Raw genomic sequence first — 18637 nt, 5'->3', positions numbered from 1 at the left:
GCATGCTACTTGATTTAAGGAAGTTAACATGTCCTTTTGCATCAGGCTTACTTGTAAACCATAAAGCAACTTTGTAAGAAAGTTCAAAATTACTAATTCAAAATTACTTCAACTTTGCTACATTTCATACCAGTAAAGAAATAGAAAATTACTCCACAGAACAAATACATTTGGACCACAGGATGTTTCAGACATGACGTTTCAGTGAAATCACATTAGCACAATTTCTCTACTACACTACTGAATTTGGGGAGTACAATTTTATAAGTTGCAACTTCCTGGTACTTCAAATATTTTGAACTCTCTGTATAATACAATCTTTCATTTAGCTTAACTATTTTTCATTGCAAATCCCTGTTTTTCAGTAGTAGGTGTTTCTTTAACGACCAGGATACCTTATCATACACAGTACAACCTAATCTAAATACACGCCTAAGTAGACTTTTTCAACTTGGAATCTTCCTAGATAATAAAAGCTGCAGGATTGAAGTTAAAAACCATTCTGTATGCACCATGTCAGAAAATGCAGATACATTCATTAAGCAAAGATTTGTGTTTAACAGGGTGAATTTTGATATGGTACTTTGGGAATCTGGTATTTATGTGATATTTATAGAATTTTCCTTATGGTATTAAAAGCAACAAAATGACAAATCAAGAGTGTGCTGAAAACCGATTCTTGACAGGTTGGCTGTCACGTATTTGGTGACTGTACCACACAGGCACCAGCCAATAGGAGTGACGCTGCCCATTCTGCTGGCCCAGGCCCAGGGTGAAGATCGGCCCTGAGTCTGGGAGTCAAACTGAATGTACAATCCTTACAATCCTGTTTTAAGGGATTCATTCGACAGTGTTCTCTCATAGTAGAAGACCTACGTCAGTGCTGGAAAACAAATGGATCTACACGTTTATGAGTCACGGATGGACCTCATTTACAGACAGATACAAACATCTTTGTCACCAGGATCATGCAGTGATAAAAATGAAGTCTGCCAGAGCCTGCCTGAGGTGCTTCTGCGATACAGCTTCTGATGAGGATGGAGCGAATGGGTAGAGAGGTGCTTTTGTTACATCGGCTGATCACGCCCAGGTCTATTAATATGTATGGCAGAATTGGCTGCAATGGTTGTTCAGCATTTCTGAAGCCATGGTTATTTTTTTTATGATCGTCACAATTCCCAAATGGTATGATTCAAAACAAAATAAGTATCACTACGTCACTGGTGGCTTGAAGGGGTTACACAGGTGAGAACTCAAACAAAAGCTGTGTTACAAATGAGTCAAAATGAAAAGATCCCATGGGCAAAAAAAGCCACTGATCAGTTATTAAGCAAGTTTTGCTAAAAGCCTGTGCTTTTCTCAACTAAAGGCCACTTGACACATTTCCCACCACAAAATTATCTACTCCATGGATTTTGGGTGATCTCTGTTTTCATGCAGAACTTGAATTTTGAGGTCCCGCATAGGAAGCTGCTGTATAAACCCACATAAATGGAAGGTTTGTGTTTAAGCTGATGATATCCCTTTGCCCCATGTACTAGAGCCTACATATATATATATATTTTTAACAAAGCCTAAGAGTCAAATTCAATGAGCATATGCTAGATTAATAATAATGAATTTATTTTCTGGAGTGTCTTGTGAAGCAAAAATTCCTTTTGAAAAAAATAAGAAAAGGTCTCCCTTATTGTAAACAAGCAATTCTAATTTCTTAGTTGATACACAGTTTGGAGTGCAGTGTGTTTCAGTCAGAGCTAAAGCGAGAAGGGCACAATGGCCCGACTGCTCTAATGCACACACGCCAGCAGGAATGGTGCAGAGCACAGCCCACACGGGGCGGCCCGGGCAGGTCTGCAGGGGGCCATGGCTGAGCTCGCTTATGCCAGTTTCCAGGAGCTGCCCAGACCGTGAGCGCGTCCCTCGGACACTCTAGGGCCCGCATAGTGCCTCTCGGCTGGTGCTGAGGTAGTACGTGTGGCACCTGAGCTCCCTCTCCTGGCTCAGAGGAGCCTTGGGGGCCCCCAGGTTGGTGTGGAAGGTGGGACTGACCTGGGCCCCAGGGAGGCTGTTCTAGTCTAAGGAGCTTAAGGAGCCACAGAGCTATAGTCGGCGATGCCTCAGATGGAGAGAGGCTCTGGCCCCCGGTTCTATCCTGGGAAGAGCAGAGCAGCGCAGACTTGGGAAGCTACCTGGGGCCTGGGTTACAGGTCTGGCTCTCTTGCAGCCAGGGAGTGCTGGCTGCGGAAAGTGCTAGTCACGAGCCCAGGTCAGGGGCTCCCAGAAGACCCTTTCAACAAATATTTTTAAGTTAATGGCCTGGGGAACTAGAACGCTCTTTCTTTGTGTTGTTTTGTTTTTTGAATACATAATTCAAACAGTTATAAAACCAGGCTGGGAGAGGTATGGGATGAGAAACAGAAGGCAAGATGGGAATGTGATTGCCAAGAAAAATGTATAAAAAAGAGTACTCTTAACATGACCAAAGTAACGTCTTCCACTTTATAACTAAAGTCCCTAAACTGGTACAGAAAGAAGTGCCAGCTGCGGGAAGGGCCTATTTTCTCAGAGAGATTCTACTTAGCAGTATCTTTGAGTAGTCACGATAGGACATAGGGAGGAAAAACAAGACTGGTTCAAACAAAAGGTTATCAGTAAGTGAAGATGACTTAGGAAATGGGGAGAAAACACACACACACAAGTAAGAAAAACACAGATGGCTCCCCGCCTACCCCAAGGACTGGGGTGCGTGTCCAGCTTACACTTGTTTCCTGTTTCGGGACAGATCTTTCATAAAGCAGGTGGGGTCAGGAAGAGACACAGCAGTGGTGCCCTCCCTTTCCCTCCTTAACTAAGGGCAGATTGCGGTGTGTCTTCACAGAAGAGGGAGAGACAAACCATGAGGAATCAGGTCCTGTATAGATCCTTCTCAAAGGACAGAATAGAACTGTTACTCATCAGCTTCCTTAAATCTGCGGAGGTACTAAGAGATTTAAAACAAAAAGTAAGGATCACTGTGCTAGTTGACAATGTGGTTTCAGGGAAATCTCTAGAAATATATTTCTGAAAGTTCTGCTGAAGATGGTTGTAGCTGTTGGCCACGGGCCACAATCAAGAGACCGTGAACTGTGGTGGGCAGAGAAGAAAGGAAGGGAGGAAAGAACAGGGGACAGAATATAGGTTAAAAGGAACAAATACTCTCCTCCTCAAAAACAGTGTAAAAGTTCAAGTACAGAATCGTATTTTTTTCTTTTTTACTAAACTGTTCTCAGACGCTCTCGTTTGCAAGGAGCTTTGGAGATCCTAACCAATACCCTGCCACAGTGCAAGGATTCTCTCACTGACCCAGTCCGAGCTACAGGGACTCACCCTTGGGAGCGCTTTTAGAGATGAGCGCTCAAGACCTCAGAAGGCATCCATTTGATCACGAGGCAATTCTATTTGAAAGTTCTAAAACTGACAGAAAAATTCTGTCTCTCCAGTTTCTGCCTGTTGGCCTGAGCTAGGCACTCTGGAGTAAGCTCATGTGCTCATTCTAAAGACTTCCTTATAGGCCAGAGCCTCAGCCGTCAGAGGTTCCTGTTACAGCTTCCAGAGTGCCTGTCACTCTGGCTGTCATCCTTTGGGTGGCCTCCTGACTTGCTCAGGTCTCTCAAACTGTGGTGCCTGGAACTGGCCGCTTAATGCAGTAGTCCAGGGGCCTAGCAATACAGCTCATGCACGGATGGAAGTAGCAGGACAGACTTCCTTTTCTAGCGAGCAGCCCTCCACACAGACACGTGCTGGTATTTTTTTAAACAGTTGGCGTATGTTCAAATTATCAATGACTCCCTGCCCCTTTTCTTTTTCAATTAGGAACTATCTTTCCTGAACCTAGACAGAGACTTTATATTTAGTCATTTTATTTGACTGTAAAGAGCACTGCAGACCCTGATACCCAACACTTAATCCCTTTTTACTGCCTTTTATTTTTTTATACAAGTGACTAATAAAAATGTTGAAATCGGACACTGTTGGAGTACCTCAGTCCACGTCCACAAGGATCCATTCTTATCAACACCGTCTTCGTGTGGATATTCAGTCTACTTCTCAGCCCTTTCAACACTATTTCTACTTCCTTTCCTAATTCACAAAGATATCAAGAAAGACTTTATCAAAAACAAATGTCTTACTGAAATCAAGATAAGCTGGATACATCACATACTGATGAATCGACCAGTCCCATAACCTGAACTGGAAAGGAAGTGGTAGTACAAAAAAATTAAGTAGCTCACTTTTGTATCACTTTGTTAAATAACCCTTCTTTATTTGAAGGTACAAAAGTTCCACACACACACACACACACACACACACACACACACATACTGGTAACACAAAATTTTGTTTGTTGGCTTGTTTTTAAGTTTCACTTCACATCACATCCAAGTTAAGAAAGCACAGTTTAGGTCTACTGATCTCAAACAGGGGTCTAGAAAATATCCTGTTTATTTGACCAGTACTATAGTCTATTACTTTTGAGAATTTGGGGAAAAAAGAAAAAAGTAACTTTGGTAAAGAGTTTTAAGTACTAGTAGAGGACTTCATTAGGCAAATTCTGAATTGAGGGTTATTCGTAACAACTCTAAATATTCTAAACACATATTTGGGTAGTTTCAGCTATCTAGAATCAAATTTAAATATTAGGGAAGTAGAAGGAGAGTGGTAGCGTGGGTCTAGAAAGTAATCTCATTTACACAAACATACATTTACTTGTCTATCATGTGGCAGCAGACATGAGAAAGAAGAAAGCACTAAGGCCGGGGATATTGAGTGCGGGGCAGCCCCGCCCCCCAGTAGCTGACATAACCAGTGACTAGAGGCTGAGACGAATGGCAATTGACAGCCCTGGTGATAAGCAGCGCCACCATTTGTGTGCTAGGCACCAACCAGCCCGAGCTCTCACCTGCATCACTTCACTGAATTCTCACAGCAGCGCTAAGAGGAGAATACTTGTTATCCCACTTCCGCAGGTAGGAAACCCAGCTTCAGGGTTAAAGGGCTTCTGAAGGTCACAAAACCGTCAGCGGTGGAAATCTTCACACCCACATATGCCTGGCACAAGCCCACACATGTTCATAACCACTAGGTTTGCTCGGGAAAGGACATCAAATGTTTACAGATGTTTTCCTCAAAATAATTAAAATACGGTTTGGGACTTTAAAGGGGTAGGCCTGGGTTCTCTTGGAAACCACTTAAGGAAATGTTTCAGGGCCTGCTGCCAAACCCACATGGTGCTGACCTGCTGCCATCTGAGGAAAAACTCTGCCATTCTACTGTCAGGAGCAGGCCCTCGCAAAAGCCCTCTAAAAAGCACACGTAGGAAAACTAAATCTGATGAACGCATAAACACGGTTACGTTTTTAGGTTTTACCGGGTACGTATGTAAGTTATTCCTAGTAGGCTAGGTTTTTAGCAATGGGTGTGACTCTTCTGGGTACTAGGGATAGTGAGTAATTCCTATAAGAAATCACTGGAAGGGAAGGTCTGTCTACAAGAACTGATGGGCTTCACAGCTCCCCCCAACTTACAGGCCAGGTAAGTTGGGCAGGCAGAGCCCAACATGTGCCATGTGGGGAAGGCACATACAGGAAATGAGCAAGGTGGAACATTCCACTGACGCTCAGAACAAACCTGATTACGCACGATTTTAAGTATAATGCAATTCTAGGTGTTCAGCCAACCTCAATTCTGCACTTAGGAAACATTTCCAGGGTTTCACTTTAAAATCCCAAGTCATCAGAACTAAAAGAGAAGAAGAATCTAGTAATGAACCTATATTTTCATCAAAACGAAAGATTCTTGGGCAACAAATTCATGAAAATACACTTAATAGATCCTTAAAGTGTTCACGATAGCACCTTATAGAAAATCAAAAATAGTATCCCCAAGCATCTAAATTCCTAACACTGGGTCAAACTACAGATAGACAAATTTCCTGTCTGATCCCAACAAGGATGGAAATTACGCTTTCTGTTTTACACAGCAGTGGTGTTTAAATATACTACTTTTCTACGTTATGAAAACATAGTCTTTTAAAGACTCTTTAAAGTTCAAGTTGAGTTTCAAGTAATCACTTTGCAGCAGCTCTAGGAGAATTATTGTTCCTCCTGATTAAAAGTGCCTATTTAAAAAAAAAAAAAAAGGAAAATATGCCTTAGAGAATTGTATTCCTCAAGGCCGCTTACTGCTTGCTTCCAGGCTTTTGTTAAAGGACAGAATGTGTTGAATTCTTCTAAATTGGCAGGGGATCAAGCACAACACTACATAATGAGGTAGCTGAGAACAGAGTTTTTCCTATAAACACAAAGAACAAGGGAATAAGTGCATGTAGTTCTCATCCAATTAAACAGGAAACATGATAAAGCAAGTTACGTATAGTCATATTTAAACTAAGTTCACTGGTTTAACTTGAAAAAATATAACCCAAGGTTCGAAGGTACAGTTTACTTGAAATTGCTGAATAAGAACAATAAGAATAAGGTACTTAAAAACCTATGATTTGCACTGAAATGCTAAAAAGAAAGTTCTAATAAACATAATTCACCAACCAGAAAGCAAGATGAACCTACGTGGACTTGGGGGGTCTGAATTACTTGAAGTGACTATTTATTTACACGGGTCCTATTGACTGGCTCATCTTCTTCCATTTCATCTGATGCAGTATGTGCCAGACTCTGCAGGCTGCCATCCTCCTCCTACTCGTAGCTTGTCTAATTCACGTCACAGTGATTTAAGAATTTACAACAACTTTTATGGGCCATGAGGACATTAATATCAAAATTATAATTAGCTCAAATTTCAGCTGAGTAGCAATTTAAAGATTAGTTTTTAATCTCAAAATAAAAAAGAGAAGGCAACAGACATTTCTCACTAGATAATTATGTAACATTGTTGTAGATATTTAACTATCTAAGATTCTGTTATTAGATATTTGAAAGGGAAGGAGTTTAAAAATGCAATCACTTAGAGAACTTCAATGATAGAATTAAAAAAGAAAAACTTCCCTCAACTGTATATATCGGACCACACAATATAGTCATAACTGAGCTCTTCAGATGTCACATACATGGAACTTTTGCAATGAGACAAAGTTGATATGTTTAAAATGAAAATAACAACAGACTTCCTTCTGAAAAATATACGAGCAATTTTAAAAGTTATCAGCTGGCTTGCCAACAGCAACAACAAAAAATTAGAAAAAGTCTATAGCTCAATACTCACTATTGAGACTTCACTGCCAGCAGGCAGGACAAACTCTTAAGCTAAATTCATGGTTTTCTCAAATATGGGCAAGGGGGTCATTCCTCACCTTTATACCATAAATTTCTATAATTTCTGAACCGCTGCAAAGACTACTCCAGGGATTATTAAAAAGCTAGCAAAATACTTTCCTCATCATTCTAAGACACAATTTCTTTCCCCTACTGATTACATGTGGCAAGAAAGGGAAGTATTAGGTTGGTGCAAAAGCAACTGTGGTTTTTGTAATTGTTTTTAACCTTTTAAACCGCAATTACTTTTGCACCAACCTAATATAAATGAAGCTTTAGCCCTTTAAAGTAAAAACAGCTGCTTTCAAAAACAAATACTACTCCTGTTCTTACAATCCTAGTAAATTCTGAAATTTCCTATAGTTAACTGACAAAGAAAACCAAAGATCTTTCAGCTTACGTCTGCGCAACTTGCAAAAAAATATGTTTGGGGGTTTAAGTTATACCACAATGACTGATATGATTATAAAACTCCTTGTATGCCTAGGAAATAAAGTGATAGTCTAATAGGCTGAATGGTGAAGTGATAATCCAAAGGCCTGGATTCTGCTTTTGGTTTCCATTCCCATCTGCAGTGGGGAATGAATCTGCATCTCCCGGGCCTCACACTGCTACCTGTCTAGTGGAGAGTGCTGCACCGTCACAGAGATGTGAGGATCAAAGCAGTACATTCTGGAAAAGATTTTGAGCCCCGTATAAAAAGCGATAAATAAAACCCACCAGTAAATGTGACAAACGTTAGTAGGTGTGCTAAGCACAGGGTCTCAACAATCCTACAGGACATATGGAGACCACAGAGTTGTATGTCACCTATGTCAGGCACTTGCATTTCTCATTCTGTGCTAGCTAGTTTCCCACTCTATTACGAGGCCAGCCCATTTGTGTACAAAGTCTCTCATTTAAAAAGCCAGCAAAATAAGTCACTCCCAGAGAGTACTTTTCAGTCCTGTGAAGAACGTCACTTGGATCACAAGCATACTATATTCATTGGTCAAACATGTACTGACTGCTTACTGTGTGCTAAGCACTGAGATCAGAGAATGACTAAGGTGGGCCCCCTGCCCACAAGGAGTTTACAACCTAGGAGGAAGGCAGTAGTACATCTGCCTCACTGTTCAGTTCCCCAGAAATCCAAGCAGAATTCTTAGCAGGCACTCAATAAACATTTGTTGATTAAACCCAGGGCAGGCTTTTCTGCACCAGAGTCTCCTCTCTCATTGACTTCCCCAAGGCTCACAGGCCCAAGGGGCAGCCACTGAAGGGTAGCTTCCCCGTTCCCTTCCACCGGGTGCTTTTTAAGGGGATTTCAGCACTTTTTAAATCGATGCAGTGAAAGTGCCACCTCATTCTTTCCCCCAGATAATCAAATGTCTTCATCTGACCACAGAGGCCTCCTCTTAAATAAAGAAAGCCAACATTCTGGAAGGTAATACAGCAGTGGTGGTTTTAGCGCTCCTTGGAAAACATTTTGGGATCCCTGGTTTGGTACACTGAAGTAGGAACCAAATGGAACGCCAATGGACCAAGGCAGCTAACACATTTCTCTAAAGACCTCACTTACTGCCACGAGTAACTGAGATGCCACAGTGAAGGCTGCCTTATCTTTACCATGTCAATATAAAGAATGTATTTCCTGCACATTGCCTCGGGAACCCCCTCCCCACTTACAAAGGATAAAAAAAGGCACTTCTAAAGCACCACTGAAGAAAGTGCCATCATTAAAGCGGTAGTGCAATATAAGAGAACCCTTCAATACAAACAACATAGCGTCCAACACCCCCAAATGTTCTTTTTTGGTTGCTACAGTTTGAAAAAAGCCTACTGTTAGCTATCAACTCCCCACAGCAATGAAATTATAAATTAATGAAATAAACAATGAATTTAGAAGTTTCTTAGGCCAAATCTTTACAGCATACCAACTACTAGTTGGTAAACATTGTTCCTAATCCCACTCCAAAAAAGAAATGCAAACGCCAAGTAAAACTTACTACAAACTACGAATATATCAATATTTACACTCAACATGAGTTTAACACAGTAGTATAAACTGAAGGGCCACAGGCTCAAGAATTTATCTGAAGCACCAGGAGACAGTAATATATGTAGTTTGGAACTACAATTCAAAAAGTAAACATATACAGACAGATTTACCAAGTCACGTAAAACTAACTCTCTGTCTCTCTCTCCTTCTCTCTCTCATCTCTTGCTTTTTCCTCTCACAGAATGTAAGCATGATCACGAAAGAACAAAAAACTTCATTTTAAACACTTAAATCTTTGAAAAATCTACATTTGGATGTGTTAAACAGAGAAACAAACAAACCTACTTTAGATTGTAGCATAGGAGAGATTCTTTAATTATTCACTTACTCTAACCTGAGACGACTTTCCTTCTGTTGGTGGGATAAGGAAAATAAATTGCACTTCCCCAAAAGATATTATATTAAAAATTTTAAGATCTATCCTCAGCGGCCAATTCCAACATACACCTGGTAAAAGTGCCTTATGGAAAAAGAAGTATCAAAAATTCATCAAGAAAAGATGTTTCAAGGCATAAAGTGGAATGTTAAAACACAAACCTGCATGAAATGAGTTAAAATTTATTTCACAATACTGAAATAACTGCAATTTACAAAAAAGGTCATGACTAATTTTGGAACACAATAAAATTAAATACATCCCTACACTTCAACGTAATATTTTTATATTTATATATAGTAAAATAACAGTTTGGCACTTAGTAGCTTTTGTTGGTTATTGCATCCCATATTATGTGGCAAATTTTTAAAAAATTCCCTAATTTCTGCAGCTACTGTGTCAATAAACTTAATTTAAAACAAAAAAATCAAAAAACAAAATAAAAACACTACTTTCTAAAATGAATTGATCAAGTCATACAGGCACTGATAATATTGCAATAGGGACCCATTCACTCCTAAACAAAAAATTGTCTCCTTGGAAAGGCCTGGCATAGACTGGGAAGAATTTTAAACTTCAATTAAAAAAAAAAAAAGAGAATCGCTGATTGTCATGGCTTTAATAAGACATTAATTACTACTTGAAGTACTTCAACTACAGCTTCTGAATGCTGAGGTTGTGTTCTGCACAAGGTATTTTACCAAAGAAAATTCACTTTTTCAGCAATTTGTTTTCTCATGTCTAATTATAAAGAGAAAGTTTTCTTTCTTTGCAATGGCCATGTAGCTTGCTTTGATTAAAAGACAGTCAAAATGTCACTGGCAAAGTGTGCAGATAACGGCTGACTGGTACAAGATACAAAAAAAAAAAAAAAAAAGAGGGCCAGTCATGATTTACAAATCGAATTTGATTGTGTTACATGAATGTGTGGCAAGTCTGGCCTAGAGTCTCTGATAAAGAAGATAAAAACCTCAGACCTCTGTTACCAAACTCTTCTGCCAGAATGAAGAGTGAATGTACCACACATAACATTCTTTAGAAACCCCACGGGTAAGGCTCCTTTCAGCAACTTTTATAGCATTGTGTAGACTTCTGATGGGTGTAAAAAAGAAAAACCAAACAAAACACCGCTCACCCCTTTTTCTGTTCATGGTGGGAAAACATAAGCGACATTTCATATGCATGCTAATAGCATATAAACATTCCATATAGGAAGTTTCTAGAAGAAATTCCTGGTCTCAAATTTACAACCAAAGGATACATTTATACATTAATCATTAAGACAAAATGCTGCTTCTTAGAGCCATATTCTAAGAGGAAAAAAGCTGTAGAAAATAATTAAAAATGAAGACTTCTATATTAAATTGATTAGAAATCTGATATTGCATAAAATTCAAATTATGAAGTAATCAAGCACTTTGAAGTCCCTAATTTTACACTAAGATAGTATAATTTGAATGGAAAACAAAATATCTTACAAGATAAATGCTACTAATGACAGATGTTTTTCTCCCAATGGTTAGTGGAATAGAGTGGGTTGGCATGGAAGTGAAAGATAGGAAAGAAGGAAAAGATTAATTTGCTGTACTATGAACAGAATAAAATTAAGCTGAGGTAGTTGATTCTACCAGCCAAACTTTACTTGTAACGTAATTTGTCTAAACTCTTACTAGTGAACGGCATTGAGAAAATTCTACTACAAAGACTAGATTCTTAACATGTTTGCATTCTAAGACAAGTTTTCAAATCCTAAACAGTAGTAAACAAGACTTTGTGTGCTTTCAGACAGATTATTTAAAAAAGTTTTTGATCCCTTTGTATTTTATCTGGACTTTTTTTGTTTGTTTAAGTCACTGCAGACCTTTATTATTTGCCTGACTCAGGTCTTTCTTTTATAAAATCTCCTACTTGCTAATATCCTCATATTTATAAAATGGTGTTGATTAATTGGAAAGGAAGAGTGGCACTGCATGAGATCCTTCACAACTCCAAGAGTACTACTCCAGAAATTACGGCATGACGTACCTTAATCTAAATTAACGTAGAAGTTAGCAACTTCCTTTAAATTCACATGAGGGCTGCAACCTGACTCATGAATTTATTGAGTCTTTACTAAGATAGAATGTCATCAAAGAGAAATTTTATCTTAGTTTCATCATAATACAGTTTAAAAAAGATTCTCAGCACAAAGTACTAGGAGTAACTGGAGACTAGCTGGCATACAGTCCAATCTAACATTTTAGGCACAAACCTTAATTTTTGGGCAGGGTTAGGCATATGTCCTCCCAAGTGCAGTAGAAAAGCAGTCTTGGTATGTTCAGATATGTTGATTTGCATATATGGATTTTTGTTTGTTTACCAATGCCAGGTACACAGCAGTCAGATACGAGTTCCCTTCAGGGAAAATGCACCTTAGTATTTTAACTTCAGGATTTTACATTATACCGATTCCCATTTCCCTCTTCCTTTGGACATTCACTAGCCTCCATTTGTCTATAGACACTAACTGGAGGACTGATTCCTCCTAGGTAGTTTTTCAACAGTTACGTGCTCTCCCAAACAAGAGCCGAAGCTCAGGCTTCTAAGCCTTAGAAAGCCACTAGAGTTACCATACGAAGCCTGGCACGCAGAGCAAGATTCGCTGCCATCTCTGTTCCCCTCACGCAAAGCCATGTCACGGTGCACTTGGTCAGGAGCTCTGCTTCTACTCTGCTTCCTCTTCAAGGTGAATGAACACGGATACGGAATAAGCCTTGCTGAAGCTGCAGGCGGAAAAGCTTGCAATTTGCAATACGTAGGGCTGCACACCCGGTGCGGCGAAGGTCAGATGGAAGGAGTGGTTTAGTGTGGTGCCAGGTGCCTGTGCTTCTTTTAAACTCACGCACGTAATCGTAATTGGTACCTAAACCATGAGAATAAGCAATGGTGAGACAACATGCCTCCGAACCACTAGGAAACAGTTCTGATAAAATCACCATAACATTCTTACCTGTATCAAGGTCTCCGATAACATAAATACTGGCTCCTATGGGTACAGCTCCATAAACGAAAGATGAACTGGCGGGGATGCATAAATTCTGGTCATTAAGATAGATCCATCTGAAAACAAACAGACCAAAAGTTGGTGAGCCTCCAACAGAACTAGACCCTGAGCCAGGAAACCCAACCCCACATTCTACTTCTGGGTAACCACTGATTACTGTCACGATTGGTATTAGTTTTGTTTGTTCTAAAATGTCATATATATATTGAATCACAAACAGTGTGCACTTATCAATTTGTTCCTTTTGCTCAGCACAATGTATCTGAGATTTATCCACGTTGCCACCTGCATCAATAATTTGTTTCTTTTTATTTCTTAGCAGTATTCCATTATATGGATATACCGGGGTTTACTTATCCATTCACCTGCTCATGCTCATTTGGGTAGCACCCAGTTTTGGCTATTGTAATAAAGCTGTTTTGGACATTAGAGTGCAAATCTTTTTTGTAAACTTATGTTATAGACTTGCTTGGTTATATGATTAATGGTATCTTTCACTTGATAAGAAAATGCCTCGCTGTGTTCCAAAGTACTGTGCCGTTTTGCATCCCATTTAGCAATGTCTAGGAATTCCAACTGCTTGGCATTAGTGCCAGCTCTTGGTACTGTCAAACTTTTCTATCCACATTAGCGCTCTGAAGACTAATGATGTTGAACATCTCTGCATGTGCTTATTGCCCATTTTATATTTGTGAAATGCCTGTTCAAAGATTTGCTCATTTTTAAAATTGGGTTTTCCCTCTCCTTACTGCATTGTAAGATTCCTTACAGTTGTGGATGCAAGTCCTTTGTTAGATACATGTATCATGAATATTTTTCTCAGCATGTAGATTGTCTTTTCATTTTTTTAAGGGAGCCTTTTGAAGGACAGATGTTTTTCATTTTGATGCAAAGATCTTCCTTCTATGCTCTTTTCTGGAAATTTCATGGTTTCAGCTTACATTTAGATTTTATGATACATTTCAAGTTAATTTTTGTGTATGGTAGGAGGTAAGAGTCAAAGTTCTTTTTTTCCCATACATATATCTAGTTGTTCCAGCATCATTTGCTGAAAAGACGTTTCTTTCCCCACTAAATTGCCTTGGCATTTCTGTTGAAAATCAATTTAATAACCACTAAAAGGATCCCATGCTCCACGAAGAAGTGGTTGATTCCACAGCTGAGACAGAAAATACAAGATGAGCCTGGAGCGTCTTGTACTGCCAGATCGGAAGTGCTTAGAAAAGGATGGGTATGTCTAAAGGACACAGGAGCCGATATGAAGTAGCTCCCAATGGCCAAAGCTGGAAAAAATTGAGCAACAAAATACTGATAGCATTAGATTTATAACTCACAGAATAAAATAAACATCCAGTAGTCCATACTAATATAAATAAATAATTGCATACATTTAGAAAAAAATAGGGAGAAGGGACAGGTTTTCTTTTCGGAATTCCAGTCAACAAATGTAGAAGGAATGAGGAAAATAGAAAAATCACCATTAGGCAAACACCATAGTAACAACTCCTGGAGGCTGGTCCCCCGATGGGTGCTTAATTACTGGTAAAAGTTTGACGAGAAACAGTATGCATGCATATTCGCAAATTCTCTCTTCCAGGATATTTATTAATTACAGAGGGAAAAGCAGTAACTGTATGGTGGAGAAACCCAACAGACATCATTTTAACAGGGTAATCAAGATCAGCATCACCAGGAAAAAGACATATAGACATCATGTCCTTCCCGACGTGCAGAGAAGGGTACAACATGACCTCTGTGGTATTCTTGCCCCAAATACTCAATCACAGCCTAATAAGAAAAAATCATTAGACAAACCTGAATTAAGAGAGCCTATGAAAAACTGATGAATAATCTTCAAGAGTATTATGAAAGACTGAGGAACGTCACAGATGAAAGGAGACTGAAAACATTACAACAACCGAGTACAATGTTGGATCCTGGATTGGATCCTGAAGCACAGTGAAAAAGATACTGGCCGACGAGCTGGTGAAATTCAAATAAAGTCTGTAGTCTACTTAATAATATTGTACCAGCGTAAATATTTCGGTTTTGATATCTGTACTATAGTTATGTAAGATGTTAACATGAGGAGAAGCTGGGTGAACGGTTTATGGGAACTCTATTTTTGCAACTTTTCTACAAGTCTAAAATTATTCCAAAATAAAAGTTGCATTTTTTTTGCTTAAAAACAAACAAACAAACAAACAAACTAGATTCTGCTGTGTAATGATGTTCACTCAAGGTAATTTGACCAATTTCCCTTGAATACCTAAAGGCACAACTCGGTCATAGTAGACCTCAGTTAGACCTTAGGGAGGTGTCTACACCCTTAAGAACCCCCAAAGTCCAGGCCGACACTCATGGGAACACACAGGCGTATGGGCATTGCTCCTGGCATCTCCAACTCTAGGCTACGAAGTGTCCTAAGCCACTGACATAGGTCTACAGCGTCTCGATGCTAAACACAAGGCAAAACTATTTCACTAACAACAGCACTTTTATTTCAATGAACACTCTTCCCACATTGATATAAAGTAGTAGTTTCCATATTTTGTTATAAAGTAGTAGTTTCCTTATTTCCAAGAAACATGGAAGCAAAATGATTTGTCCAAATTGCTATAACAACTCAGCTGCAAAGCTAATATAAGCCGCCATATTTCTAAATACCTTCATCTAACATTGATTCATGTAACATCCTAATGTTGACTGGTACCCAGCAGTTTGCAGGGACTGGGAATACAGGTTGGCCCCTGCCTCCAAAACACCTCTAATTAATAGGAAAAGCGAAAAGTCCAAGAGCTTTCATGGAAAAGTAAAAACAAGGTCCTGAACGGGCCTTTGAAAGAAAAAGTATGAAAATGTCAAACTATTAATACAATTAACTGACTTACTCACATGTTATGTCTTCAGGGCTAAATGTCAATAACTAAACCCCAACATCTAAATTCTTCCCAGGTTCTGAATCAAACAAGCTGATGAGAATCCTTATGCCTTGCCTGCAGCTGAACTGCACCTGTACGACCACCCCCAGTGGAGACGCACACAACTCTTCCGGGAAGCCCATTAACAGGCCCGTGTGTGTTCACCGTGCTAACTGGCACTTCTAAATTAGGGCATTTCTGACTAGATTGTCTACTGAAAATGCACATCAGAAAACAATGATATTTCGAAATACTTTTGTAGAGTTGAGAATTTAACATAATTCCTCCCTGAACTAATGAAACAAAGCTGAAGAAACTGGTCTACTTGTATGTGGATGGTCTACCAAGAGTTCCTGGGTTTCAACAAAATCATCCTAGGTGACTTTATATAGTGCTGAGGCTTCAAATTAAGTAAAACTACCATGAAAACTTAATTGGATTATGTATATAGCTGCTGCTTATAAAATAGTTATAAAAGGCATGTGGTTTTGCCTTTCTTTCTCTATCATTTATCACCTTGTTGACCTTGGACAATTTAGCTAACCCAGTCTCTGTTTCATTGTCTATAATGTGGGGATACCAGAAGTCATCACCATCCTCAAATGACTGTCGGGAGGATAAAATGAACTCGCCAACATAAAGCACTTTGCATGGTGTCCAGTATATGGCAAACATCAGTAAGTGGTAATGATTTTTGTAATAGACAAAGCATTATTATGCCTTTATTCACAAGGTTTTCAAACATGGGCTTCTCAGGACTTCGAGGCTACAATGATACATCATCTGGTAACTCAGAATTAAGAATGCCCCCTGAGAACACTTTAAAATATAGCAGGGACATAGCAGCGAGCTTCAGAGAAAGCAGAGCAGGAGGGGAAAGACAGGCAAGGAGAGAAGGAGGGAAGGAGAAACAATCAACTCAGGAGAGAGAGAAGGAAAGAGGGAGCTTCAGCAACGTTTCTGCTTTTAGGGAGGAAGGAATTCTTAACAAGCTGATCCTCCAGCGAGGAGCAGCTACAAACTCTGGACAAAATAAAACAACTGCCTGAGGGCTCTGGAGTCTGAGCAAAAGCAGGCAGATTTGGGGAAAGCTGAACAAGCATCCCACATGGAATGTTTCCGTTCTATGATAGCTTTACCCAAGGACAGGTTGAGGGTGGCGGCTCCAGGTAGCTGAAACCCCGAGAGAAAACCCTGACATCTTTCGGGCTACTGGAATTAGGGTGAACAGAGCATCGTGGAGCAACCAGGATCACCGAAGTGTGTGTGCAGGGGAGTCTCAGAAAGATGAGCGGTAGAGAAGAACCCCTAAATTTATGTATACCCACTTGTCTCAAGTCTTTGAACCCAGAACCACGAATGCTTGTAACAAAGGCTTGAAGAATGGAACTGAGACATGAGCTGCCTCCTGCTGCAGGTGTGACAGCTTGCAATCTGAGTCTAGCCAAGCCCACTGCCTGCTAAAACTCCTGGAGCAACACTGAAGCAATACGAGAGATCTCAGTCCACAATGCCCAGGATGCAATCTAGAATTACTCAACAAAAGAAGAGCCAGAAAAATGAGAACATATTCTCAAGAGAATAAACAACCAACAGATGCCAACTCTAAGATGACTCAGATGCTGGGATTATCTATTAGGCGGGGACTTGAACACAGTTACCATAACAATAAGGGACAGGGCAATATGCTTATGATGAAAAGATAGAAGGCTTAGGCAGAGAAATTAAGAAAGAAATCTAAAATTTTACCTGAAGAAGCTAGGAAAGGAAGAACAAAATAAACCCTAAGTAAAAGGAAAGAAATAACATAGCCAAGAAAAGAAACGAATGAAATGGAAAACACACAGTGGAGAAAATTATAACAACATCAACAGCTGGTTCATTGGAAAGATAAAGGCAGTGGTAGGCTTTGTCCATAGAGGATGCTGGAGGGACTGCAAGGCCCGTCCCTTGCTAAATACTATTCGCTTTATTCCGCAAGTAATGGAGCAATATGAAGAATCTTCAGCAGGAGAATGAAATGATCGAAGTCACTTTAAGCTTTCAAAAGCGCAAGTAGGTGAAAAGTATTAGAGAAGATTAGTTAGAAGGCTAATAACATTGCACATACAAAAGAGTGAACACATTGGGGTAGCAGCAGAGAAATACAGGTGGGTAAATGTGAAAATTACAGTTAAAAAAGAAGACAAGACTTGACAACTGATGAGATGTGAGGGACAAGAAAGAACCAAAGACGACCTTTTTGGAGTACGGGCTAGTGGGAGGATGGTAGTATCAGTAAAAGAGGGGCACAAGGAACAGAAATGGAGACAGCGTCATTCCAGATATAGTAAGTTGTTCCTACGACTTGGTGTAACTTATGTCAATTTCTTTGCTTTCCTTCAAACAGTTTGTTTTTAGTGAGAAACACAGAAAATAATAAAATATGGCATTTTTCCAGGAAAGTTTTAACCTAAAAATAGGGAACAAAGGCAGGAAAGACAAGAGATTACTCAAAAACAATAAATGGTGGCCAATCTATTACAGATTGCTCATCTGGCAACAGTTTCCAGAGAATGCAAATATAACATACTTGGAAACATCTGACCTTTTAAGAAATAAAAATATGTTATTTTCTTTCTATAGATATGTATGGGAAAGCCTATATTTTTAAGGCAATATAGCATGGCAGCTGAAAAGGTAGACTCTGGGGCCAGAATACCCAAGTTCAAATTCAAGCTCTGCCACTTGCTACCCTGTATGCCTTCGGGCACATTCCTTAACCTCTCTGTGTTTTGGTTTCCTCATAAGTAAAACAGGAATAAAAAGAGTACCTATCTCAATGGGCTGTTGCAAAGATTAAATAAATTAAGTGAGTTAAGATATGACAGTTGGTATTACAAATGGGTTTAGTGTTATCTAAGCAAGTAAGAAACCTATACAGTAGACCCTTGAACAACCTGAGGGGTT

The 18637-nt window shown here is 39.5% G+C and overlaps 1 protein-coding gene across 1 annotated transcript in view; it reads right to left on the bottom strand.

Annotated features, from left to right (window-relative positions):
* Nucleotides 1-1561: 1561 nt before the first annotated feature.
* The window catches only part of GAN (gigaxonin), a 60203-nt gene continuing 43127 nt past the window's right edge, over nucleotides 1562-18637 (bottom strand). Inside the window, exons 10-11 of the mRNA XM_033127865.1 lie at nucleotides 12714-12823; nucleotides 1562-12626 (exon numbers count right to left, since the gene is read on the bottom strand). Coding sequence (XP_032983756.1) covers nucleotides 12445-12626; nucleotides 12714-12823 — 292 coding nt within the window. The 3' untranslated portion in view covers nucleotides 1562-12444. The remainder of the gene's footprint in view (nucleotides 12627-12713; nucleotides 12824-18637) is intronic.

Source organism: Rhinolophus ferrumequinum, chromosome 15 (assembly GCF_004115265.2).
Source record: "Rhinolophus ferrumequinum isolate MPI-CBG mRhiFer1 chromosome 15, mRhiFer1_v1.p, whole genome shotgun sequence".
Classification (NCBI taxonomy): domain Eukaryota; kingdom Metazoa; phylum Chordata; class Mammalia; order Chiroptera; family Rhinolophidae; genus Rhinolophus; species Rhinolophus ferrumequinum.
This window is presented reverse-complemented; position numbering and strand designations above follow the sequence as displayed.